This window comes from Arvicanthis niloticus, chromosome 1, assembly GCF_011762505.2.
Source record: "Arvicanthis niloticus isolate mArvNil1 chromosome 1, mArvNil1.pat.X, whole genome shotgun sequence".
Classification (NCBI taxonomy): domain Eukaryota; kingdom Metazoa; phylum Chordata; class Mammalia; order Rodentia; family Muridae; genus Arvicanthis; species Arvicanthis niloticus.
Window position 1 is genome coordinate 114072286 of NC_047658.1, and position 26386 is coordinate 114098671.

At 52.8% G+C, this 26386-nt stretch overlaps 2 protein-coding genes across 3 annotated transcripts; one reads left to right on the forward strand and one right to left on the reverse strand.

The window, feature by feature from the left end:
* The first annotated feature begins 436 nt into the window (after positions 1 to 436).
* On the forward strand, positions 437 to 10883 carry Rela (RELA proto-oncogene, NF-kB subunit). The gene is made up of 11 exons (XM_034521816.1): positions 437 to 783; positions 1369 to 1395; positions 1487 to 1638; positions 1790 to 1938; positions 2793 to 2884; positions 3225 to 3356; positions 4112 to 4216; positions 4394 to 4606; positions 8086 to 8166; positions 8271 to 8345; positions 9496 to 10883. Exons 1-11 carry the CDS (start codon positions 777 to 779, stop codon positions 10113 to 10115), a joined length of 1653 nt encoding a protein of 550 aa, XP_034377707.1. The 5' UTR covers positions 437 to 776; the 3' UTR covers positions 10116 to 10883.
* Positions 10884 to 13953: 3070 nt separating this feature from the next.
* Positions 13954 to 26043, reverse strand: Sipa1 (signal-induced proliferation-associated 1). 2 transcript variants are annotated; one of them, XM_076915760.1, is made up of 17 exons: positions 25930 to 26021; positions 24030 to 24090; positions 22735 to 23538; positions 22038 to 22165; positions 21777 to 21953; positions 19019 to 19193; positions 18516 to 18619; positions 18105 to 18262; positions 17385 to 17994; positions 16844 to 17118; positions 15403 to 15621; positions 15200 to 15314; positions 15008 to 15116; positions 14818 to 14919; positions 14679 to 14733; positions 14401 to 14479; positions 13954 to 14327 (listed from the first exon to the last, which is right to left on the reverse strand). In XM_076915760.1, exons 3-17 carry the CDS (start codon positions 23405 to 23407, stop codon positions 14181 to 14183), a joined length of 3126 nt encoding a protein of 1041 aa, XP_076771875.1. In that variant the 5' UTR covers positions 23408 to 23538; positions 24030 to 24090; positions 25930 to 26021; the 3' UTR covers positions 13954 to 14180. The 2 variants fall into 2 exon arrangements, with proteins under 2 accessions (XP_076771875.1, XP_034377816.1); XM_034521925.2 differs by lacking the exon at positions 24030 to 24090 and having other exon boundaries at positions 25930 to 26043.
* Between the last annotated feature and the right edge of the window lie 343 nt (positions 26044 to 26386).

Sequence of the window (26386 nt, forward strand, 5' to 3'; positions counted from 1 at the left end):
AGCACCTATCTGCGGAGACGAAGCTCTGGGAATCTTCCAGCATTCCTTGCTCTTAGGGACTCTTAGAGGTACAGGTGTCTAGTTCTCAGTCTGCCCCTCTACCCTAAGGCCTCAGTCACGCCTTGATGAAGCATGCTCTGCAAAGCACTCCTGCGCGCAGCTAGATCTAGGTTAGGGAACATACGGCCTGTAAGGCGCGGCGGTCCCCAGAAGGTTCTGCACGGTTAGGAAAACATGTGGAATTCAGTCACTGGCCTCCGCGGGAGCAGGAGGCCTGGGCCTCTCCCTGCGCAGGGCGAATGGCCGTAGCCTGCCAGCAGCCCTGGCTCTACTCCAGACCCGGCCAGGGTGACATCACCAAACTCCTGAGATCAGAGCGGGGCGGGGAACGGGACCCGAAATCCCCTAAAAACAGAGTGAGTAATCGCAGGCCCGCCCTCCAGGCGGGGCCGGGACCCCGAGCCGGCCGCGCTGCGCAGCCCGGGAGTGGCTTGTAGTCGGGCGGGCCTCGGGACAAATAGCCTCGGCGTCCTGCCGCCGCGCTCCGGTGTCCCCGCCCGCGCGCCGCACACCTTCCGCGCCCAGCGTGAGTTGCGCACCTGCTCTTGGCCCCCACGCGCGTCGGTGGCGGCGGCGCAGCGCGCAGGCGCGGCCGGATTCCGGGCAGTGACGCGACGACGGGCGCGCGCCGCGCATTTCCGCCTCTGGCGAATGGCTTCGCTTTAGCGCGCCGTGGGCTCAGCTGCGACCCCGGCCCCGCCCCCGGGACCCTGGCCATGGACGGTGAGGCTGCCCTCTGGCTCACGGGATGGCTGCCTTAGAGCTCCGGGGCCTGCGGTGGGATCCCCCCCACCCCCCGCGCCGTCTTCCGCCCCTTTCTGCGCCGCGGGTTGCTGCGCAGGGAGCGGCAGGCCGGATGGTGGCACGGGGCGGGGCGGGCTATGAGGGGTCTGACTCAACTACCCCTCTCAGTGGAGGGCGCCTTGACTCAGTGTCCCTCCTGGGTGGGAGTACGGTGAATCTTGACTCAGTTTCCTCCGGCTTCCCCCCACCCCCTCCCGTGTCGAGGCGATTAGTTCTGCCTTCCTTTCCGTGTAAGGGAGAAAGTATCTGACTCAGTTTCCCCCGAAGAGGAGAGGAGGGTAGTACCCCTCCTCACTGTCACTTATGAACATAAAACAGGCACTGACTCAGTTTCTTCGGGCAAAGAAACGCCTCTGTGCCCCTTTTCTCTAGTAAAGAGATGCTGCTGCCTTCTTTACCCGGCCTCTTTCAGGGCAGGTTTCAGGGTCTTGGCTCTGTCAGGCCGTCCCTGGTGAGGGTGGACACTGGAGTTTATTGACAGTGTGCCTTGTCTTTCCCTTTCAGATCTGTTTCCCCTCATCTTTCCCTCAGGTAAGTGAACCATCCATCTTCAGTAGGTAGGGGCTGTCCTGGAGTAGGGGCTATGGGGGCGGCACCTGATGGCCGACCGTATCCCCCACAGAGCCAGCCCAGGCTTCTGGGCCCTATGTGGAGATCATTGAGCAGCCCAAGCAGCGGGGCATGCGGTTCCGCTACAAGTGTGAGGGTCGCTCAGCAGGCAGTATTCCTGGTGAGAGAAGCACAGATACCACTAAGACACACCCCACCATCAAGGTAAGCAAGAGTGCCCAGGGGTGTTGCTGGGGCACGGACGTGGTGGAAGGCACTGTGGAGCCCAGCAGATTTGCCTCCTTGCCACTGTGCCCTGTGTCTAGGAGCCAGATTTAGGATTGCTGGCCTCTAGAGTACTCTGTACTTTGGACAGATCAATGGCTACACAGGACCAGGAACAGTTCGAATCTCCCTGGTCACCAAGGACCCACCTCACCGGCCTCATCCACATGAACTTGTGGGGAAGGACTGCCGGGATGGCTTCTATGAGGCTGAACTCTGCCCAGACCGCTGCATCCACAGGTGAGTTCCGGATAGGCTGGGGGTGGTGTGAGGTCAGGATAGGAGGCAGGGTAGGAACAGGCAGGCCAGGCAGCTGTTACAGTGTTACTCTTCTAAACACTGGCAGAATCCAGAGTCCTTGCTCTATCCTCAGTTCTGCAAACAGACCTCCTTTGTCTTAACTTCTCTGACAGATGGGAACTCCTTATTATCTTGGAGCCACAAACCATTACGGCTGGACAGGCCAGTCCATTAGTTTCTTGTATCAGAAAGATGCCCATAATGGATTCTCCTAGAGCTTAAATATGAGTTGGTAAAACCAGGCGATCATTGTACAGGTAGACAAGATACTAGTAGAGAATTGTAAGTTCCATGATGAAAAGAAAACACAGTAATAAGTTAGAAGGAGGCTGCTTTCATGACATAAAGACAGTCTCATAGCTCAAGCTGGCCTCGAACTCATTACGGTTCACCTCTGCTTCTCAGCTCCAAGGGTAATAGGCACGTAGCACCGTGTCCTGCTATGTAGGCATCATGACTTTGGGTTGGAGGATTATTAAAGGCCTCTGTGCTAACACTTAAATGGTGAGAAAAAGCAGACAAGCCAAAAAGAACATTCCATGCACAGAAGTACAATGACCTTGAAAAGGGAATGAGTTTAGTGTGCTTAGGAACGGTAAAGGAAGCCCCTGTGGCTGAGGGGAGGACACTGGCTTAGAGGCTGCCATGGGCCAGGTCCCTCAGAGACTTGCTGATGGGTAAGGAAGGAGCGGGTTTCATGGCAGCACAGTGGGAAGCGTAGACCTGTGAGCTGGAGAGTGGGGCAGCAAGAAGGGCCTCTGCTGGAGACACAGAACTAATACCTGAGGCCTTAGCTTCCAGAACCTGGGGATCCAGTGTGTGAAGAAGCGAGACCTGGAACAAGCCATTAGCCAACGCATCCAGACCAACAATAACCCCTTTCAAGGTAGGAGGAGCAAGGGGCAAAGACATTGGCCTGCCTGTGATGTACACATCTCTGTCACCTTCCCTGGGCCTCTGGTGCTCATCTCTCTCCTTGGCCAACCCAACAGTACAAGTGGAACCTTGCTGCTAGCTTGGTACATAGTCATAGTCTACCATTGAGAGTCAGGCCTAGAGAGGAGTAGTGTATTCCAGGTCACAGGAAAGCTGTGATGGGTCTAGGAGCTTCCTCCTCTTAGACTTCTAATTTATATCTCCTCAAATCGCCTTCCTCTTCCCCTCAGAGCTCCCACTCCACTATCCCCCATGCCTTCCACCACTTTTTTTTTTTTTTTTTTTGACAGTTCCCATAGAGGAGCAGCGTGGGGACTATGACTTGAATGCAGTGCGCCTCTGCTTCCAGGTGACAGTGCGGGACCCATCAGGCAGGCCCCTCCGTCTGACACCTGTCCTCTCTCATCCTATTTTTGATAACCGTAAGTGGCCAGCAGTAAGGGGAGAGGGTGAGCTTGGGAGGAGAATGGGCGGGGTGGGCGTGGCCTGTGAGGAGAGCTCTGGCTTCCTTTAGCTATCAGCTGTGCTGTAGGAGGCAGGACCGAGGACCCAGAGCTGCTCTGTGAAGCTTCCAGGATGCCCAGGAGGCTGATGGGAAGTGACTGTTTCCCATATCTTGTGGTGCGATGCTGGTGTGCCAAGAACTGTGCTCCTGACTTCAGGAAACCAGCTCCCAGAAACCAGATAATGCTAGACAGCAGGGATTGAGCAGTAGCAGCTCACAGGAAGCTCTCAGATGACCTGGGCTGACGTTGATGGATTGCAGTCTTTAGCAAGCAGCAGGGTAAATGAAAATAAAAGGGCTCCAGAATCCTAAGGCTGGAAACCAGTATGAACTGGAAGTGAGGAGGGAAGGACTCGTTGCCAAGGTAGGGATGAACCAAAATCTGAAACCAAACCGTGCGGCTCAGGTGGAGGGAAGCAGGTGTGGTCGAGTGTTTCCTCTGGACTGGAAGGTCTGTGGGGGACAGGGAAATCCAGCTTTCTGTGTCCTTCTACCTAGAGCCATGCTACACGCACTGCAGGGAGACTGACAGTGAACTGGCTGAGATGAAGAGCAGATAGCAATGGTCTGCAGAAGTATAGTCAGCAGGCTGTGGGCGACCTTGACACAAGACTAGGCTGGGCGTGGCTGTTAAAGCTCCTTCGGGGTACCCTGAAACCTCTGATGTTTCAGGTGCCCCCAACACTGCTGAGCTCAAGATCTGCCGAGTAAACCGAAACTCTGGGAGCTGCCTTGGTGGGGATGAGATCTTCTTGCTGTGTGACAAGGTGCAGAAAGGTACACACTGGACTCTGTGCACTGAGAGGGGAGGGGTGGGGCTGAGCAGGGGTGAGGAGTGCCAGCTACCTCAGAGGCTTTGGGGAAACGATGCCACAGGGAAAAGCATCAGGTGTTGAGGGCAACAGTCTGTTGAGGGTCAGACATACTAACCCATACTGCCACTGTCTCCTGCAGAAGACATTGAGGTATATTTCACGGGACCAGGCTGGGAGGCACGAGGCTCCTTTTCTCAAGCTGATGTGCACCGGCAAGTGGCCATTGTGTTCCGGACTCCTCCATATGCTGACCCCAGCCTACAGGCTCCTGTGCGAGTCTCCATGCAGCTTCGGCGACCATCTGATCGGGAGCTCAGTGAGCCCATGGAGTTCCAGTACTTGCCAGACACAGGTGTGAAGCTGGGGAGGGCAGTACCAAGGCCACTGTGCCCCAGTTAGGAGAAAGATCAGGGGTGGATGTCTGGAGCCAGCACTTAAGATTTATACATGCAGTAGTCTATAGCATGCAATAGTTTTGTCAAAGACAGACCGCATATACCATGGTGGTCTCATAAGACTGCTCTGTCTAATGACATAGCTGTCTAAGCTTGCATAAGTATACTTTAAGATGCTTATGTAATAAGCTGGGTGCTCCGGTAGCATATATAACCAGAGTACCTGTGGCATGGAGATAGATGGCTGTCTATCGCTAATTGACTACTCAGCCTTGTTGAATTGAGGTACTCCAGATTCAGTGAGAGGCTGGCCATGGTGGCTGAACTTTAATCCCAGCATTTAGGAGGCAATGGCAGGTAAATCTCTGTGAGTTTGAGACCAGCCTGGTCTATATAACAAGTTCCAGACAATCCAGGGTTGCATATTGAGATCTTGTCTCAAATAAATACATAAGTAGGTAGATACACACACACACACAGAGTGGTTGGAGCTGGAGAGGTGGCTGAGTGGTTAAGAGCTCTTGCTGTTCTTCCAGAGGACCGGGGTTTCATTCCCAGCACCCACATGGTGGCTCACATCATCTCTAAGTCTTTCCAGGGCACCTGACACTTTTGAACCCTACGGGCACCAGGCATGCGCATGTCGCACATACACACAAGTAGGTCAGACACATAAATCAGTCTGGAAAAAACTCAGGCGTAGAGTGGTCGAGCTTTGGCCTTGACATGCTCATGCATGCATTCGCACATACATGCATGCACCTCCATGAACACGTACACACACCACACATATGTACACATACACTATAATAAGATAGATGTTTATAATTGCCAAACGGCATGCCTTAGGATTTGTCCCCATTGTTAAAGAACATGGAATTACAGTCAGAATCCACTTCTTTAACAGTGACACTGTATTCAGCTCTGCTAGATCTGCCTGGGGTGAGCACAAATAAACGACTTGACTTTAATCTCTGAACACTTTTCACGGGAAGATGTAACTGAACTCACTAGCAGTTAGAGGCAGTGGTACATCCGAGCCAGGGTCACTTGGCTCTGTGGACTTTTTGCTACCTTGTGTCTCTTGTCACTACCATGTGACCCAGCTTAATTTTGCTCAAGGCTTAGTGCACAGCCAGGGCCTGTCCCACATGCTAGACATAAGAAATCAAGTGAGACAGGAGCCGGAGAGATGGTTATGACCACTGGCGACTCTTCAGTGGACCCAGGCTTAATTTTCAGCACGTGCATGGCAGCTCATAACCTTGTGTAACTCCAGTCTCTGTGTGTAAGGTGCACAGACGTGCTAACAAAACACCATACACATAAGCAAAGAAGTGGGCTTTATTTTTAAGATTTATTTATTTTATATATGTGAGTACACTGTCACTGTCTTTAGACACACCCAAAGAGGGCATCAGATCCCATTATAGATAGTTGTGAGCCACCATGTGGTTTCTAGGATTTGAACTCAGGACCTTTGGAAGAGCAACCAGTGCTCTTAACCACTGAGCCATCGCTCCAGCCCTGTTTTGTTTGTTTTAATCAGATTCCCTACTCTTCATAAGCTCAGTCAGATATGTAAATGATGTACCAAGTGAGAAAGTGCCAGTGCAAGGAGCTGAAGCTGGCAGAGGTGGCATTTACCTGGGACGGAAATGTGACTCGCATTTTTCATTCCAGTGGCCTAGTCCTGGAAGGACAGGGGTGTTGCAGAGTACACAGCTTGTTCAGGGACATCGTGGTGGAAGCTGTCTTCAGTGAGCAAGCCCAGACAAAGGATGGCCCTGTTAGGCTCAGCTATGTCTGAGGTTTCATTCTGAAAGCTGCAGGGACCCATTTGAAATTTCTAAGCAGAGATTTGATGTGAGCAAATCTGGAAGCTTAGTCTGGCTTCTCTAAGCAGAGTATTAGAGATGGAGAAGGCCAGGGATGTAGCTTAATGAGGCCTTGAATTCAATCCCCAGTAACCCTCAAACCAGGTGTGCTGCTGACACTTGTAAGCTAGCATTGGGAAGTGAAGACAGGATCGGAAGTTCAGGGTCAGTCTCGGCGACATAGTAAGTTTGATGCTGTCCAAAGCTACATGAGGTCTTGTCTCAGCAAAAATGAAAAGAGTTGACAATATGTTCTGAGTAAAGCCAGACAACCAATCTGAGGACCTCTGTTTAATCCACATGATAACAAAGAGATAACTGACTTTCACACAGTGTCTCTGTTCTCCTCTTGTTGCATCAAACACACACACACACACAGACACACACACATGTTTTTGGGTTTGGGGTTTTTTTGTTTGTTTGTTTGTTTTGTTTTGTTTTGTTTTGTTTTGTTTTTCAAGACAGGATTTGTCTGTGCAGCCCTGGCTGTCTTAGAACTCAATTTTTAGGCCAGGCTGGTCTAGAACTCAAGAGATCCATCTGCCTCTACCTCCTTAAATGCATATAATATCACTGCCTGGCCACTCATACATAAATGTAATAAATTAGTATTTTTTTTTCCTGCCGGGGCAGGGTAGGGGGAGGTACAGTGCAGGGGCAGATTGAGACAATTTCACTAGGCCAAAGGTTGGACGTAGGGATCCTGGCACTTTTTGTTGGTTTTGTTTTGTTTTGTTTTTGAGACAAGGTTTCTCTGCATTCTGGTACTTTTTACGGTCGCCTTTTTGATGGTTAAATCTCTAGTGTCCTCACTCATCCCCAGTAGCTGGGAGGGAATCCAGTTTATAGTAGGTGCTTGGCAAGTTGTGTTGAGTTAGTTTTGGAGAATTGAAAGAAAAAATGTTCAGAATAGTTCCAGTTTCCAGTTTTGGTGACAGCACAGACAGGGAGAGACAGGGGAAAGAACTAGTAGTTTGATATGAAGTTCACTTAGGAGGCATGCACCTGAGGTGTTCTGTATAATTCTGAAGCTTCAAACTAAAGAAGCCATTAACTGAGATGAATCTGTCTAGCCTGAGCTAATTGAGATGAATCTGGAGGCCTTAGGCTAGCCTGTGATGCTCTGCCCACAGTGCTTCCCTCTCTGCCTAGGGGATGCTTAGGTGAGCAGCTCACATGGCACACTTAGGCTCTTATCTCCAGAGCAGGGCTCCTTTACTTAGTGTCACCCAGAGGTCAACAACAAGTCTGGCTGTGGCGGCATAGGCTTTTAATTACAGCACCTTGGAGGCAAGTGAATCTCAGTGAGTTTGCAGTCAGCCTGGTCTGGTCTACATAGTCCCAGGACAGCCAGGACTATATGGTGAGACTGCCTCAAAAAACCAAAGAGGGGAAGAAGATTTAACCAACAGACCCTTCTCTGAACACATCCCTTCTTAATTGCTTGGGAGACTAGGTCTTAGGAAAATATGACCCATTACCCTCCTGAAGAGCCCGTGGGAGGGAGACCTGCAGCCCAGCTAAGGAGGGTAAACCTACCATCCATATTGCTTTCCCAGATGATCGCCACCGGATTGAAGAGAAACGCAAGAGGACCTACGAGACCTTCAAGAGCATCATGAAGAAGAGTCCTTTCAATGGTGAGCGGTGGGAAGCCTGAGGGGAGGGATGGGCAGGCAGGCTGCGCTAGAGTCAGTGAGAGGACACCTGGGGTCTGAAAGCTGACCTAGCGTTTTCCATGTAGGACCAACTGAACCCCGGCCTCCACACCGGCGTATTGCTGTGCCTTCCCGAAGCTCAACTTCTGTCCCCAAGCCAGGTAAGGGAGTCCTTTTGTCCTTCTAGAATGAGGGTCTCGTTTGTTCATACTGAAGTAGTATCTTCTAGAAGGGAACTAAACAGACATTGTTTAGTCTCATCTGCAGAGTTCTGAAACCTGGTTTCTTGGGGCCTGTGCTTCTCAGGGTGAGGCCTAAGTCTCTGTCAGAGCCATCCAGGGCTCTGTTGCAGACTGATAAACTCAAGGCTTTGAAAGTGTGGCACAGGAATTAGCCATTTCCTGATGGTGCTAATGTCCATGGAAGTCAGAAGCCATGCTCCATTTAAACCTTGAGCCCTTTATTCCCTGCTGCTCAGGAGAGTGTGGCAGGAGGGTCACAGACAGGTTCAAGGCCATCCTGGACTACAGGGTTATTAAGTTTAAGGTCAGTCTGAAGAGCCATGTCTCAAGTTTAAAAGTAAAAGCAGGGATAAGGTACAGCTCAGAGGTAGAGTGTTTGCCAGGCACCCAGAGGCCCTAGATTCAGTACTTGGTACCAAGGGATTAAATAATTCCTGAGTTGGATACCTTGAGATACAAACATTGGAAATGTCTCTGCCCTCAGCTCTCCATTGAATTTAGAAAGAAGAAATCACCTCTAAAGTACTTACTAACGTAGTAAGTTGTGGAGCTGGAGAGATGGCTCAGTTAAGGGCACTTAGGTTCTATTCTCAGCACCCACGTGGCGGCTCATAACTGTCTCCAGCTACAGCACTAGGGGACCCAGCATCCTCTTCTGGTCTCCCAGGGCACCGCATGCATGTAGTGCCCATACATAGAAGCAGGCAAAACACACACAAATAAAAACATTTTTTAAAAAAAGTAATAGGTTGTGAGTTCTGGTGTGTGGCTCAAAAAATGAAAACAAGCCCATCACCAAGCCCGAGTTCCGTGGTTTATCCTCTCAGCTGGTTTTGCAGCTATAATATGAAAACTTTAAAAGGTCAGTGGTGAGAGAGCTTTATAACCCTAGGAGTTAGGAGACAGCTCAGTGTGGCCCTTGGAAGTGGATCCTACAAGCCTGGTTAGGTTTTGACTCCCTAGAAAGGGATTGAGTCTAAGCACCATAGAGGTGTGTTAAGTGGTGGCAGAGGGGCTATGTGTGTCTCTCTCACTTTTCTGACCCTTCGTTCCTTGTCTTTCTCTCCAGCCGCCCAGCCCTATACCTTTCCGACATCCCTCAGCACCATCAACTTTGATGAGTTTCCCCCTATGGTGTTACCATCTGGGCAGATCTCAAACCAGGCTTTGGCCTTGGCATCATCCTCTGCCCCAGTCCTGGCCCAGACCATGGTCCCCTCCTCAGCCATGGTACCTGCTCTGGCTCAGCCCCCAGCTCCTGTCCCAGTTCTAGCCCCAGGTCCTCCCCAGTCCCTATCTGCACCTGTTCCAAAGAGCACCCAGGCCGGGGAAGGCACGCTGTCGGAAGCCCTACTACACCTGCAGTTTGATGCTGATGAAGACTTGGGGGCCTTGCTTGGTAACAGCACAGACCCAGGAGTGTTCACAGATCTGGCGTCTGTCGACAACTCAGAGTTTCAGCAGCTCCTGAACCAGGGTGTTTCCATGTCTCATTCCACAGCTGAGCCGATGCTGATGGAGTACCCTGAAGCTATAACTCGCCTAATGACAGGCTCCCAGAGGCCCCCTGATCCAGCTCCCGCACCCCTAGGGACCTCGGGACTTCCCAATGGCCTCTCGGGGGATGAAGACTTCTCCTCCATTGCAGACATGGACTTCTCAGCTCTTTTGAGTCAGATCAGCTCCTAAGGTGCTGAAGTTGGCCCTGCTCAGAGCACCGGGTTTCAGGGCCCTGAAGCCTTCCTGAAGCACGTATAGATTCCGGGGGCATGTGCTCCAACTGCCCTGACTTCCAGGGAGTGTGCTCCAGCTGCCCTGACTTCTTTGGGTGATATCTCCTGGGGGTGGCACATTTTATTCTTTTATTGGCTATATCTCACTCTCTCTTTGGAGGTGCTTAAGCAGAAGCATTAACTTCTCTGGAAGCGGAGCTGGGAGGAATGAGCTCTTCCCCTATGTTGATAGCCAGCTCCTTTTTTGGTAGGGAACTCTGAGATCCTGATTCCATCCTCCAGCCTCTAGCACTCTCCTAGAGAGGGCCAGACTGGAGCTGTGGCCTTACGGCCATAAAGCCTTACTATCAAGTGTCTTCCTCAACGTGGATTCCTGTACACCTTAATCCAAAGCAGTGCTCCTAAGAGCAGCCCCTGTGTGGTGCTGCCTGACACCAGCACCTGAGGGGCCACTTTTCTGTCCTGTGGAGCTCCTGCCCTGCCAGCTCTCCATGCTGAGCTGTGGCTACAGGGAACAGTTGGGACTTGCTGGTCGCCTTCAGGATCATGAGGGAGTTTGGTCAGAGACATCCCTGCTCCCGCTTTTCTCAAGTGCCTTAATAGCAGGGCAAACTGTACAGTCAGGAGGGCAGACTAGAAGCCCAGCCACAAGACCATCTTTACTGAAAAAGCTATTGGACTCTTGCTCTTTCTAGCTCTAACTAATAAATGTGTTACCACGCTAGCCAGAGAGTAGCCATCTTTCAGCAAACACTGAGCACAACTGCTGGCCACTTGAGGTTGGATAATGGTGAAAGAATTGACCGTGTACTGTGGTCTGGGGCCTGGGACCCGAGGATGCCTCCTGCAAACCCTTGATTCCCATCTGGAAAACGTAACAGCAGCTAGGGCAGGCTCCACTGCAAAAGGCCTAGTAGGAGTGGGGTTTCTTCACATAATGTAGATCCCTCTTGCTCTAGGAGTTATGTCAGCAGAGACATGGAACAGCCTGGTAGGGGAGGTGACGTGACAGGGAGACCATCCTGGGAGTGATGCAGAGCGTTGCACAGCAGTTGGGAGGTTTTGCCATTAGCTCAGACTGGAACAAAACAGCCATTTTGCATCCCTAGTGGTCAAGGTCATCTTGAGAGCTTACTTAGTTTGAGGCCAGCCTGAGTTATGTGCCACACTGTCTCAAAACAGCTGTTCACATCCCACTCCCAAAAAGCCTGGCAAGGTGACGCATGCCTTTGATCCCGGCCCTCTAGAGGCAAAGGCAGAAAGATGCGTGAGTTCAAGGCCATCAAAGTCTACTCAGATCCTGTCTCAGAAAAACAAAATAAAAACCTGTATGCCCCAGTACTTTGGATACCATGTACCAGGAGGATGCCTAAACTTTACCTCACGGCCTCAGAAATCTAAACAAAGGCCAGGCATAGCTCATGTGCTAAAGCTGGACATACTTCCGGTTTTGTCTTGTACAAGCCTTGTAGCTAAATGGGCCAGGCTTCTCGGATGCGCATGCGCCCTGCGAGCGCTCGGCGCCCAGTAGCACAGCAACGCGGTGGGGAAACCCCTATGCCGAGAGGTCTGTGAGTGCATAGAGGGCGAGCTACAATAGTTAGACTCCTGGGACTAGGCTCTTGTGCAGAGCCTGATAGATGGTCCCTGAGGGAGAAGATGCGGTCAAGCAGCAAATGCTGGGGAAGTGGAAGACGTCCTTGGTCTCCTAACACAAATGTTAGGTGCACATGCTTGGGGGCGGACCCAGAGGCGGGCCTGAAGCAAGGGTGTGTAATACCCGAGGACCCAGCTAAACTCAGCTTCAGATGGGGCGGAGCCTGATCTCGCCTGGGCTGATTTTGGAACCAGACCCAGGAGACCTTGCCTTCGAGACGTGCCAGGAGAGGGGACCCCTGAGAGTGAGGGGGCTGGAAGCCAAGGGTATCCTACAGCAGTGCTTAGTACACTTACTCAGCCTCAGTTTAGGCAGTGCCTTGCTCTTGGCTTTCCGAGTGTCCTGCAGTGGCCTCTGGTGACCCCCGGAAGTCCTCTTTTAGTCCTTCCCACACTCCCTGCATGACCTCACCATATTAATGGCTCATCCATCCTAAATCATTGTCTTTAGCCCACACTTCTTTCCCCTGGGCACTAGCTAATGGACAGTTCTACTCTGACGTCTCCCAAACTGTTCCACTTAAGTGGCCACAGTCATCCCAGGCTGTTCTTCCTCCTTCCTCTCTGTCTATTACCCTCCCAACCAACAGCGGCTCCAGCCGGAAACTTGGCCATCACTGTGGCTGCCACCTCTTCTCCCTTACCAACAACGGGCATCCAGTATTTCAAAGGTCCTGAGAAATCTGCTCACTCCTCCCCATTGTCAACCCTATGTCCTCCCTCCAGCTTTCTTCTACACTAGCCTACCTGCAACCAAAAAGCTGACACCTACACCTTCCTTCCTCTCTCTTTAAACACACCATTATATATATATATAAACACATAAATCAACCATTGGGTCAGATCCCAGGTCTCTGCAGACACATCCCCAGAGTGACCAGGGCCTTCCACACTGCCCCGTGAGGCAGTGTGTGCTGCTCACCACAGTCCCTATGATGACTAGGCTTCATTGTCAACTTGAATGCTTATGAGGGATTCCAAAGAGGTTTAACCAATGGAAGATTATGAGTGGCATCGTTCCTTAGAGTCCCATGGTGACTAAGAGAGAGGGTGGAAATAGCTGGGAACCAGCATGCACTTCTCCGCTTCCAGGCTGGACACAATGTATCTGCTCCCACTCTAGACTAACTCTGCCATCCAGCACCAATCCCCTCCAACCTGAGCCAAAATAAAAACCCTCTTCCTTATGCAGGTTTTGTTTGTTCTGCTGGTCTGTATTTTATCCTAGTAATAAGAAAATATGTTCTGGGGCTGGAGAGATGGCTCAGCAGTTAAGAGCACTGACTGCTTTTCTGAGTTCAATTCCCAGCAACCAAATGGTGGCTCACAACCATCTGTAATGGGATCTGATGCCCTCTTCTGGTGTGTCTGAATTCAGACAGCGACAGTGTACTCGCATACATTAAACAAACAAACAAATGTTTAAAAAAACAAAAAGAAAATACGTTCAACCAGGAAAAACTAGGTCACTTGTTGGAACTGCAGATCTGGGATCCCTAGTGTACCTCTCATGACCCTTTCTGACCCAGTTCAAGCCTCTTTAACCCTAGTTTCCTTCATGTACCCTAATTTCAGCCCAGTGGCTCCTAGACTGGTCCTCCTGGAATACCTGTGACATCTGCTGGTGAACTTAACTTTCAAAACTCAGTCCTCATATCAGCCTCCTCAGAGAAAGGCTTCCTTGTGCTCACGGCCCCACTGTTACTCAGCTTATCCTGTGCTTACTCAGGGTCTGGCCTTCAGCGGAGACAGCCCTGGGCAGAGGCTGATGAGACCCTGGGCCTGCAAGAGGAGCTCAGGTGGGCCAGTCAATGACGCTCTGAAGCTCAGCTCAGTGGGGCCTATGCGAGGATTCCACACTGCATGGCCAGAATTCACCCCCTCCTTGTCCCACCCGCGCGTTTGTTGGATTTCCACTCTTGCTCTAAACAAACAGCCATGAAGAATGGCCCCTGCTCCCCAAAGAGCCCAAAAAGAGGAGCCACAGGGTGTTCTATCCTCAGAGCCTCCACCCACTTGGCGCCACACTAGCTGTAAGTCAGTGTTCCTTGGACCTGTCCTTCCTGTTCCTAGGAGCTTGATATGGCCTTGGGGAGGGGGTGACTCCCCCTCCTGTGTATCTTGAACACACAAACATGAATGGAGTTATTTTTTTGTTTTGTTTTTGTTTTAAACTCTGATGTCCCCTTTTCTTTACAGAATATTTACAAACAGGAACAGGTATTAGCCACCAAATGGGCTGGGAAGAGGGGGGCAGTGCTAAGATGCCTCAGCGCAGAGAGAAGTCCTAAGGAAGGACAATAGTATGACCCAGCTGCTCTGAGAGGCCAGGCAGTTCCAAGCAGGTCCTGATGCAGACTAGAACTCAGGCCAGGTCAGTAGTGGGTGAACCCAGCTGTTTAGAGGCCAGGAGTAGGCGGGTGGCGGCATTCTCAGACTCTGCCAGCAGCCTCTGGTTGTTGTGTCTGAGGCTTCGAACCTCCTCCTCCAGGGCTGCCCTGTCCGCCTTCTCCTAGGTTGAGGAATGGTTGTTAGAACCCTTTCCAGGGGCAGCCCAGTGCTCCCCTGTCAGGCTCTCTCCTCACCCTCTGCAGGTCCTCCTGGAGCTTCCTGAGCATAGACTCTAGGTGAGAGACCTTTTCTGACAGGCTCCCAGGTTCTGGCCTGAGGACATGGGATCAGAATTCAGTGGAAGCAGTGCAGGCTCCCAGACACTCCTGACTGATAATGAACCCAACCCTGTCTTCTGAGACTTATGTATCTGTGGAAGCAGAGCCTAGATAACATTCAACTCCAATGGGCAGGCAGGGAAGGACACACACACACACACAGAGGAGGGGATATGTTAGGGCAGAAACCTTACTTAGAATCACACTTTGAAGCTTCCTTGGGGTCTCCTCTCTCTGGGATGGGCTGTCCTATGGGGGAGAGAGAGACTGTGGGCAGGTCTGAAAGGGATGAGTGTCATTCTGGCTCTCTCCCCTGGGCCCTAGTGGCCTCACCCTCCCGGGACAGTGACTCCAGAATTGTGTTGCAAGTGGAGGCGATCTCTGAGATGGACTGCCACTCATCCTCCAGGGTCTCACTGCCGGCTTCCGACATAACTGCAAGTTAAAGGAGAAAGGCTTAGGTGGGGTGGGGCTGGAACTGGCTGTCTTCTCCTCCTGCCCTATTCCCGGGCTCCAGACTCACTCTTACTGATGGAATTTCGCAGAGACAAGGTTCTGGGCAGGATGGAGGCCCTCAGTTCTGGGGCTGAGTTGCTGCTGTCTTCATGGCTACTGGGGCTGCCCGACTGCTCCTGGGGGCACAAGTGAACAGCAAGACAGTAACACATCCAATGTCACCTCTGCAATGACTCTCCAGAGCCTTGTTTCTGCTTACCTGGGAAGGGGGTGTTTCTCTGTCTGTACCGGTTGCAGATGGGTTGGCAGTGGTGACAAGGAGGAGGTCTGGAGTGGTGTTGGGCAGGACTGGAGCCTCATCGGACGACATAGAGCTAAGGAGGGTAGGGGCGGCTCAGAACTGGGAACGGCTTTCCTAGAGCTGTGCTTTCAAGTCCTAAAAGGCTGGCATAGAGGGTATACCTGCGAGGTGACAGGGAGTTGTGGCTGTGCAGGAACTCTGTCCTCTCCTCAGTCAGACCCCCAGGCCCCGGAGGACTGCTACTGTCTTTCAGGCAAAAATGTAGCAGCTGCTTCGTGGGAGGCAATGTGACCAACTTCACAGTTTCATCCTGTACTGGCTCTGGGGCCCCACGCCTGCTGGGTTCCTTCAGAGACAGCATATACAGCTCTGAAAAACTCCTGGCGGATGGGGGAGGGGGACAGCATCAGATAGGAACCACCATCCCCTCCACAGCATCCACCCATCCTAGCTACTGCCAGAAGTTTCCAAAAGGAAGAGGGCTCCAGGCACCCTCCTGTGGATGTTTGTCTGCTACAGAGCACTCTCCAGACTCTGTAGCAGGCAAATATCACTGCTAACCTTGTATCCACGGCTGTCCCATATATCCTAGACAGGCCACTCTGTCTATGGGTTTTTTTTTTGTTTGTTTTATTTTTTTGTCAAACATACATGACAGTACTTACTTTATTGTAGGCTGTGAAAGTTTAAACAAAATAATATAAATTGATTAGCATCCACTGTGCTCTGCCTGGAGCCAAATCAAGTCTATGCTTCTTTCTCTTTTTATTAGCACACATGTCAGTTTTTGAAACTCCTATCTGCTAAGAATAGTTTTTAGCTGCCTTAAAATATATATTTATGTGTATATGGGTATTTATGTGGGGAGGGGGCAGGCACATGTGAATGCAGCTGCCTATGGAGACCAGAAGAGGGCATGGGACTCCTGGATCTGGCGTTACATACAAGCTGTTGTGTATCACCTGTGGGTGCTAGGAATCTAACCCAGGTCTTCTGCAAGAGCGGCAAATGCTCTTAATGGCTGAGCCACCTCTCCAACCTTAGTTTTTAGATGTTTAAATAATTTAACGATATTATTATAATATAACGATGTTTAAATAATTTAACATTTCATGACATGTAAAAATTACAGACAGTCTGAGCATAACGTATTTCCACTTGGAAGTTTTTGACCTTACATTGTGTTTACCAGCAAGTAACCTCTTTACAAGATAAAAAGAATCGGTATCAAATCCCAAAATTGCAGCTTCCATGGTTTTAGTAGCTGCTCAGGCCCACATTCGTTTTCCTGCAAAGGAGTTGAGTGCCTGTGAGAGCAGTGGCTCCAAAACCCTAAAAATATTTACTATTTGGGGCTTTAGGGAGAAAGTTCGTCTCTACTGGGTTTAGAATAGGAAGTGATGGACTAATGTGTCCTTGGGATGGAGAAGCTAATATCGAAATAATAACAGAAGGGCTATTTGACTGTTGGAACTGGAAAGCAGGAGCCTAAACAGTTTCAAGTCTAGATGAATAATGTACGATTCAGAGCTGATGCTAACATGGGAGGCACAGAATGGACCAGCTGCCTACCCCCCAACTCCCCACCCACCGTGCCCTGACCTTCGCGGCCGGCCGCTCTCGTCTGGGGGTAGGACCGTGACGCAGACCTTGGGCGCAGAGCGCAGCATTTGGGCAGCAGCTTCTGGTCCCAGCTTGGGCAGCGTCTGGCCGCAGACACGCAGCAGACGCGCTCCAGGCCGAAGCCCCGTGGTCTCCGCGAACGTGAAGCGTTCCACGTGCGTGATGAAGCCCTCTGCATCCACCTCAAAGCCCAGGCGACCTTGGCCATCTCTGGGCAAGGCTAGTTCTCTGGTCTCACAGCCGCGGCTCACTAGCTGCAGAGAGATGGGGATCCTTGAGGGCGTGGCTTCCCAGAGGCCGCGCCCTGGCCCCGCCTCTGCCTCTACTTAAGCCCGTGGAGCCCTAGCGATCCACGTGATAGTTGCATATTCGAATTGGAGACTCTGAGATTAGAAGTCACCTGTGCAAGCCCTTTTTCTCCGCCCCACCACAGCAGTCTAACGGAATTTCCAATAGGCTCTGCCCCCGATGCGCACCAGACCTGGGGAGGCCGGCGCCTTAGTTTTGGACTCTGGCTCACCTGCAGACGTGCCACAACTTCGCCCACGGCTTGTCCTGGGGGCCCGTCGAGTCGTAGCGTGATCGCCTCCCCGCGCCCGTGGTACAGATCAAGTTGGTGCTCTGAGAAGGTCCAGGCTAATACGTCGCGACATGCACAATTGAAGACCACGCGGCCGTCGCGAGGTGCCACCAGCACCAGCGTCTCTGCTGAGATGCCCAACAAGCAGGGCACCTCGGCGTCGTCCGGACCGCTCGTTTCTGCTCCCGCTGCAACCCGCGTCCCTGGAGCTGCACGCACGCCCCACATCAGCGCACCCGCCGCCTGCAGCTCCGCGCCTGGGCTCCGAGGGGTTGCCCGGCGCCTGCCCCCCAGAGATGGCAGGCCAAACCGCGAAGCCGAGTCCAGGGAAGTAGTGGTCACTTCATTAGTAGCCAGGTCCTGCAGGTACTGTTGGCGTGTGCGTGTAGCCATGGCGTGGAACTGGCGTGCATGACCCGCTGCTTGCTCACCATTGAGTGCCTTGGCCAACAAAAAGGCCCGGAAATCTGCGTTGGCTGCAAAGGGGCCTCCGCCTTCTGGCAGCGCAGGCCCGAAGGCAGGAGTGTCCTGGGTGCGGCTCACTGCCACCCTGCGTGGAGAAAGGCCGTAGTGAGGGAATGAGAAGCAGAAGGGGGCGGGGGATGTGTCCAATAATCGGTGCCCATCGGAGAGATCACCTGAGATCACCCTAGCACCCACCTGTATGAGGTGTGTGGGGTGCAGGGAGCATGCGCACGCACCACCAAGAAAATGTGCTGGAAGTGAGAGCGGATAGTCGTTGGGCAGAAGGGCTTGCTGCCCGGCTCCTGGAACACGATGGTCACAATATCATTGCCGATATGACGTTTCCTCAGGAGCTGGGGGTTAAAGATAGGCAATAAGAGATAGGCTTTGTGCCCTGCAAATCCCTCATTTAGGCATGGCAAAAGCACCAGTGGTTCCTCACCTGCGCCTTGTAAAGGCCTGAGGAGGGTATTTGGGAAGAGGGTACAGCCAGGGGGTAGGGTTGTTGGGTTCAGCAGAGCTTATACCAAGGTTCTGATATTACCACTCAAGTAACACCCTCCACGGCTTCCCAAAAGTCTTGGGCCTGTCCCAACCCCTTGACACCTGTTGCTGGTTATTAGGCGTGTAAGGCAGCATCGTGGACACGTGAAACATGATCTCATGGTCTTGATAGGTGGTGTAGAGTGAGTGTGTGCCCGTGGAATCCGCTGTAGCCAGACAATTGGGGACACAGAGAGAACATGGGGAGTGTGGGTGACTTCAGTAAGTTGTCTTGCCTGAACTTCTCCCTGTGTCCCAGCCGTTTGTAGACAACCCTCTCTCTCAAGCCATCTCCTATTGGCCAGGCCAGGAAGTCCAAGATCCCCCACCCTTGGTACACTCTCCCCCCCCATTTCCTATGGCTACAGCCCCACACCAGGGTGAAGGGGAATCAGGATAGGGGTGCTGAGATAGAAGGAACCCAGAAATAAGACAGTCTTAGAGGAAAGCAGAGCGATACATTGCTGTGAGTAGCTCAGCCCCCATCCTCAGCCCCAGCCACCACAGACGAAGGAGCCCTGATAAAGTTCTGGCCTGCACCTCCAGTCCTTTCTGGGGGGTCTCACTTTTGGTATCCAGCTGAGCCCGGTAACTCTCAAAGCCTTTGAGTCGAACCACGTCACCCAGCAAGGTGAGGAACTGCATGAAGGCTGCCCCGGCCTCCTGGTTGTTGTACATCTCTTCCTCAGAGCCCTGGCCGGCCCGGCAGTACAGGATGCCCACCTTGCGTTGGAAGCTCAGCTGAGGGGGTCATGAACAACAGAAGAAAAAGGCTGTTCAGTACCCCGCCAGCCCCACCATGTTGGAAAGAATGGGAACAGAGGGTCTTTGGGGCTGGGCTGCCCTGGTAGGAACTCCGAGCCATGTGTGTATCTTTGCCCAGCAAGTGGGTTCTACCTGCCCCTCTCCTTGTGCTCATGAGGGCAGGGAGGCCATAGGCAGGGGATGGAGGATTTAATTACTTCTCCAGCAACAAAGGAGAAGACTCACAGAAAGGACTCATTACACCAGTGGTTCTCAACCTGTGATTGTGACCCCTTTGAGGGTCCAACAGCCCTGTCACAGGGGTCACATCAGCAGAGATCCTGTGGATCAGATATTTATGGTACAATTCCTAAGGGCAGCAAAATTACAGTTATGAAGGAGCAATGAAAATAATTTTATGACCAGGGTGACCGCAACACGAAGTGCAGGTAGTAAAGGACTGCAGCATCAGGAAGGCTGAAAACCCCTGCCAAGCACAGTGCCTTCACGCCCAACAAGTGTCCACATGACCATCCTCCTCAGCTCAAGGCTTCGGCAGGCTGCCTCCCTCAACTACAAAATACTGTTACCCAAGCCCCCTGAGGTTTGGAGCCACTTCTGTCCCCTTCCTGTTTGTCTTTTTGATAGGGTATAGTACATAGCCCAGGCTGTACTTAAACTCACTATATAGCTTAAGACTGGCCTTGAACTTCTGATCCTCTTACCTGTAACTCCCAAATACTGGAATTCCTGACATGTACCTGCATTTTGTTTGTTTGAAACAGGATCTTGGCTGTTTCAAGTAGCTCGGGCTGGCTTTGAATTCACTGCAATCCTCCTGTCTCAGCTGCCTAATATGGGAATTACAGGCTTACACCACCACTATGCCTGGCTTTTCTGCACACTTTCTAGTAGTGGTTTCCAGTTGCAGACAGATACACTCTACTGACCCCTCTGAAGTAATGTCATCTCCCAGTGCCAGCTCTCACCTCCCTCCTTCATAACTCGCCTCTGTGGCTGAGGCTTGTCTAGCATGCCTGAGGTCCTGGCTTCTGTACCTCAGAGAAGGTGTGTGTGGGGGGAAGGGTTGTAAACAACAAAACCCACAAAACCCCACAACCCTCCCTATAGGCCATATATATGTGTCTTATCCTGGCACTCTCTTGCTAGTGTTGGCCCTAGTATTGGAGGATGACAAGAACCTCATCTTGCTTGAAGCTTTCCACCTTAGCTTCCCTCCACATTTGTCTCTTCTCCCCCACAGCTGCTTCCAGCTCAGACCCTTTCCCAAGCTCCAGGTCTGGTTCAGCAGCTGCCAGATGCCTTTCCAAAAAAAAAATTTTTTTTGACACAAGAGTTTCTCTACATAGCCCTGGGTGTCCTGAAACACTCTATGTAGACCAGGTTGGCCTAGAACTCACAAAGATCCTCCTGCCTCTGCCTCCTAAGTACTAGGACTAACTAAAGACACAGACCACCACACCTGTCCCTTTCCAATATCTGTGTTCTGCCTTCTATCCCTCCTCCAGAGTCCCGGGGCCCACACAACAAAACACAACTCCCAGGGGCTGAGAAGCTGGGGACTCAACCTTCCTCACACTTTTCAGTCAGTCACACAGTGACCTCATCATTATCTGTAACCACCATGGCTACCATGTCTAAGCTGAACACCCACCGCTGCTTTGGGCCTGTTCTCCATCCGGCCCAGGTCTATGTTGTAACTAGAGGGCCACTGTGCTGCCTCTCAACATCTACAAGAGTAAGTCCCACAAGCCCTCTACCCACACGAAATGTCATATGACATGCAGACGTCTCTAAACCATCATTGTAGAGCCTTCTGCTCAGAAAAAAAACCTTGTCAATCCTGCCTGCCCAGAAAACAGACTCATGCTGGTCTGAGGGCTTGTATGTTTTTCGGTGTGAAACTTTGGTTGCTGTGTGGCCTCTGGGGACCCCCGTACTTTCCTGTCACTCAACACTGTAGCTCCTGTATTTCATCAGGAGCTCTCTTGCCCATACTCAGGGACAGTATCTCATCTGGAGCTGTTTCAGCATCTGGTCTAGGGTCTGACACCATGAGGGTATGAGATGTATTTGTTCAGTGACCACTGTAATAAATAAACACCAGAGAGGAGAGCCAGGGCCAGAGGGCAACTTTCAGCACAAGGTATAGGACTTCCAACTAGCTTGAGTGTCCTGATGTGGAACAGAAAGCCCTGGGAAGCTTCCACTATGGGGAGACCAAGCAGGGGCTGGGGAAAGAAAAAAAAAAAAAAAAAAGGCCAAAAATGGCGAGGGAGCTGCAGAGCACCAGGGTCAGCTGGTACTGTAAAGGTGCCTGAGAATCACCTAATGCAGAGCCCGAGTAGGCCAGAGCTGCAGCCCCAGACTCCTGTGCTGTGGCTGCTTCACAAGCCTGCCTTGATCAAACAAGTCTCCAGTGAACTTGGATCCTTCTCTCTGATATGCTGGAGGTGGATCAGCTCTCCTTAGATCCTATCAGATCAGGTCAGGATTGGGAGCTGGGAGTTCAGACCCATGCCCCCGGAAGCTGAGCCCTCCTTCCTCCCAGGCACTCACCACTTGCTCATCTAGAGTAAGCAGGGTGCGGGGCACCTTGGGAGAGGCTGAACCCAGGCGCAGGCAGGTTGGGCTCAGCCGTGGAGCCACGTGTTCCAGAAGCTTCCTTGGGGATAGGCCCCTCGGGGGGCCGGGAGGCAGTGCGTCCTCTGAGATGGTGCCACGGAGGGTCCGGAGCTAAGAGTGGGACGTAGGGACATTCAGTTTTTGTATAGGCTGTGGTGGAGGGAACCCACCTCCTGAGCCTGTAACCCAGCCCACCTGCGTGGTCCGCACGATGACCCGGTAGCTGTGTAGGGTGCCCCCTCCGTTGCCCTCTTTCTCCTCCCGACGCAGGCTCACTGCCACAGGACCCAGCGCCTCATCCAGCCCAAAGAAGTTCTGGTGTTCTGGGGTAGGGGTTGGGGGCGGGTGGTCGGTGGCCTATTGGGTCAAACCCACAGACCACCCTATCCCTTCTCGACCACCACATTAGTACTGCCCTAGGTTCTCTCTCACCAAGCGCTGAACCTGGGAGTTCACTCCCACTCCCGTTTGTAGTCCCACCCACAGTAACCTTGTCCCAGGCCCTGGGAACAAGTGCTTAGGTTAAATGCTGCCCTGGCTCCACCAAAGCTTCTGTTCTCCCGTTCAAGACACGGAAGCTTCTTTTCCTGCTCAATGATGAGAACAGGGTTTCATCACACAGATATGGAAATAGGAAATCGCTCACTAGCCTCCTAGAGGGTTATGAAGAGAGCCAGATGGAAGGCCACTCCCTAACTTCAGGTGAGACACCGGGGCTTGGCCTTAAAGAGGTAGAGTTGAGCCAGAGTTGATTCAACGGAGCCCAATTCAGCTCTTGCTCCCTTTTACAGGGAGCGGACAACTCATGAGCCTCCTCCTGCATATAGTGTAGACCACAGGGGCCTCTGACCCAGACCCTCTCCTCCCTCTCCCAGGCTCGCCTGCCCCTTACCTTTGCCATAGAAGTACTTGCGGTAGTAGCCTGCACCCAGATCTGCGTGCTCCAGGCTGTAAGCTGTGGTCCGGGTCTGTGGCTCCTCCAGGACTGACACAGCCGCATTAGGCAGTGCAGGGGGCACAGGTGGGGATATTGGCCCACCCAGCCCTAGCTCACCCTCACCACCAAGCTCGCTCACAAAGCCAGGTGCCCCGAGCAATAGATCGGAGGTGGTAATCTGGTCCTCGGCTAAGGCCAGAGTCCCAGAGTTAGCTTCTGTATGGCTGCCTGTCCCCCGAGGTCGTGGAGCCCAGTCAAAGAGCAAGCTCTGCACATCGTAGTGAGCAAACCACCGGGGTTCCAACACTGGCGGGAAGGTGGGCTCTGGCTCCTCAGCTGGCAACCCCAGCAGTGCCAGTGGATCAGTGAAGAGCCGAGTAGCGGTTGCAGCAGGGCGGCTGGCATCCTCGTGGCTGTGGGCACGGGCACGGGGGCTGGCTGGTGTTGGGGGCCGGACTTCACCAGCGTCACTGCCACTGCGCAGAAGTGGGCCCCGAGCTGGCCTTGGCTCAAAGGTATGTGGTGTCAGTGGGGGCCGGGCAGGTTGGCGCAGCTTACGGGCAAAGAGGTCATCGGTAGGTGCAGGGGCCATGCCCCGCCGAGGGCTCCCCACACCGCCGGCCCACATGGGCGTGCTCTGTGGGCCTGACTCTCTGGGGGCCGGGCCGCATTGGTGGGCACGGGTCCTTGGTGCCCAGCCAGAAGGCTGAGGTTTCAGTGGCTCCTGCACTGCAGGAGGAAGGGGCTGCTCAGATGGGCCTGGAGAGAAAACAGGAACTCAGGCCCCCAGCCCAGTCTTCCACCACCCCATTTGGCTTCCGGCCCCCTCCAGGACCATCAAAGCTGCTTCCGCTTTCCTGGCCACTTCCTTGTCTGCCTGGAGCTGAAGTTTTCAGCCCCCTCCCAGGCTTAGCACTGGTCAAGGCTGGGGGCTGAGCTGTGATGCTTTGTTTCTGGTGGTCCTAGTGACTGGGCCTAGTGGCCACCGGGACCTCCCAGTTCTTCCCAGTACACCTTGGCTGTGGCATTAGCCCCAAAGTGAGGGTTGCCACCAAATTCTGGACAGACAGTTTCCACTGGGACGGAAATCAAAGCAGTCACTAGTGTCTGGGTTTTGCCCACTTGACAAAGGGAGGACGTCCTGTCCCCAGAGACTTTCCTCCCTAGTACCTCCCACTTCCTCCAGGGTCCCCAAGGAGCTGAGCACCCAAGGCCTAGACTCAATGCCCTTATTCCCGCAGCCTCAATACCTCAAGGACACAGGGGCTCCTGGGGCAGCTGCTGCAGGACGGAAGCAGTGGTGAAGGCTTCCTATAACACAGGAAGTGGCCCCAACTCAGCCCAGCCCCCTGCTTAGCTCCTATATCCTGAGGAAGGTGCTAGGGTCACAACAGCTCAGTCATGGGACCCAAGACACCTAAGTCTAAAGGACCGGACTAATACTAACCTCTGCAGGTTACTCTGTCCACTCCTGGGGCTGAGAGAGGCTAATCCCAACAGGCCCCTGTGGATATCTGCCTACCTGACCTCACATGCATGGCAAGGGAGGTCTGAACCCAGTGAGACAGAAGGTCAAAATGAGACCCAGTTAAGAAGATGAGGTTGCCTGAATTAGTTCCATGTTCAAACTAGAATTTGAACCTTGTCTCTGAATTTCCAAGGCAGCGGTTCTCAGCCTTCCTGTGGCTATGACTCTTTAATACAGTTCCTCATGGTGTGGTGACATCACAGCCATAAAATTATTTTCACTGCTACTTTATAACTGTAATTTTGCTACCCTGAAGTCATAAATATCTGAAGTGTGACCTCTGTGAAAGGGCTGTTCGACCCTCAAAGGGGTCTCAGCACACAGGCTGAGAACTGCTGCTTCTGGGCTTGGCAGAGGTGCACTGGTCTACTCTGTCCCTGTGTGCGTAGGAGTAAGGCAGCCCTGTGAGGGGAGAGGGGAGAGGCTCAAGGTCTCACAGGATGTAAGGCTGAAACACACAAGGCCCCAGGGACCTACTAAGTGCGGAAATGTGGTGAAGCTAGACTAGGCAGGTGCAGAAGGTGTGAGAAGGCCGAGCCCACCTTGGGTGAATGGATGGAGTCAAGAGCTGGGGCAGGGCCGTGGGAACCGTCCTAGTGCAGGCCTCTAGTGGTATGGTTTTACACATCACCCAGTGGCATCAAGTGGGACTAAGCCAGAAGGGGATAGGAAGTAGTACCCCTCAGCGGGGTCTTCAGAACCAAATGAGTAGACGCCCTCCTCTGGGTCTTCCTGTCCTACTTTCTTCAAGGATAAGCTCTGATGACGGACTTCTTGCTTTCTTTGAAGACTGCTTGAAAACTTAAAGGGTGAGGTCAACTATGTCCAGTGTGAAACTGTGCAGGCCCAGGGCCATGAACCAAGCTGTGGGCACATGCAGGCTTGGATTCAGACCACAGTGTGGGGAAGAACTGAGAGAAACACGAGAGGGGTCTGTGAGGGCCCTGTGCCATGGGCTGAGCTCTGGGAATGTGTGCAGCCCAGCCCGGGAGCTGCCTCTTGTTCCGGCCCTGCCTTAAGGGGTGTACTTGGGCTCTGCCCCCCATTCCACATCTTCACACAAGGTCCATTGAGGCCAGGACATTCCTTGCAGCCTGTGTCACTGGGGGGAAAAGGGGGTGCCCCGCCCCCACAGATCCGGAAGGCCTGGCTGCCCCAGGAGGAGGCGCTGGATGCTTCCCAGCACATCTGGAGGTCATGACCCTATTTCTGTTGCCAGGGAGTGCTACAGATGTTTCCTCCCAGGCCAGACCCAGGATTGCAAAGGCTGGGAAAGAGGTCACACTGGAAGAAGGGGAGCCCCATAATAGGGGGAACCCCACACACTCAACAGCAGGAGCAGCTGCCAGCACTGCTAAGAAAAGTCCAGAACCAATGAATCCACTCAGTGGAGCTATGAATCTGCTCATGCAGAGGCGGGAGTGGGAGCTGCCAGCAGGAGACAACACTGGATGAGCTGACTCCGGGCTGGACTGGGACAGGAGGTTGGGTGGGGTGCGGGTAGTGAAAGCAGCCAGCTAATAGTCCCGTTCCTCCCCACACAACAAGGGTTCACGTCCAGGCTACTTTGTTGGGTAACCAGTCCGAACCTGGTGCCTCCCGATCCCTGATCCCGCCAGTACCTCTCAGGCTCTCGCTGGCCGCTGCTGCCTCCCGCACCAAGGTCCCGCTGCCTGCTCGCACCGCTCCCGGCGCCTCCGCTCTGCCTGGGGGCGGGGCCAGGATGGAGGCGGTACATGGTAGAGGGGCGGGACTACCCGGGAGCTGTCTGAGGCGGGAAGCACAGTGGGTGGGGACCTCCGGCAGAAACCTAGACAGCCCTGGACAATCTGACGTTCTCCCAGCCTTCAGCGGCTCTTTTAATTCCTGGTCCTAGCCCAGTCAGTAACCTCACCAAGAAACGGGAACAAATGTACCTGCCTTCCATACCAGTTGGAGCGCTAGAGGCCACCTAGTGTCCTGCAGTGGCCCAGCAGACAGCAGGTCTAGGGCCAGAAACTATTTTACCCTTTAAGGCTGAGCCTAGATAACCGATCTACACAGGCTATCATTTATGTAGTGGTAAACACCATTAAATCC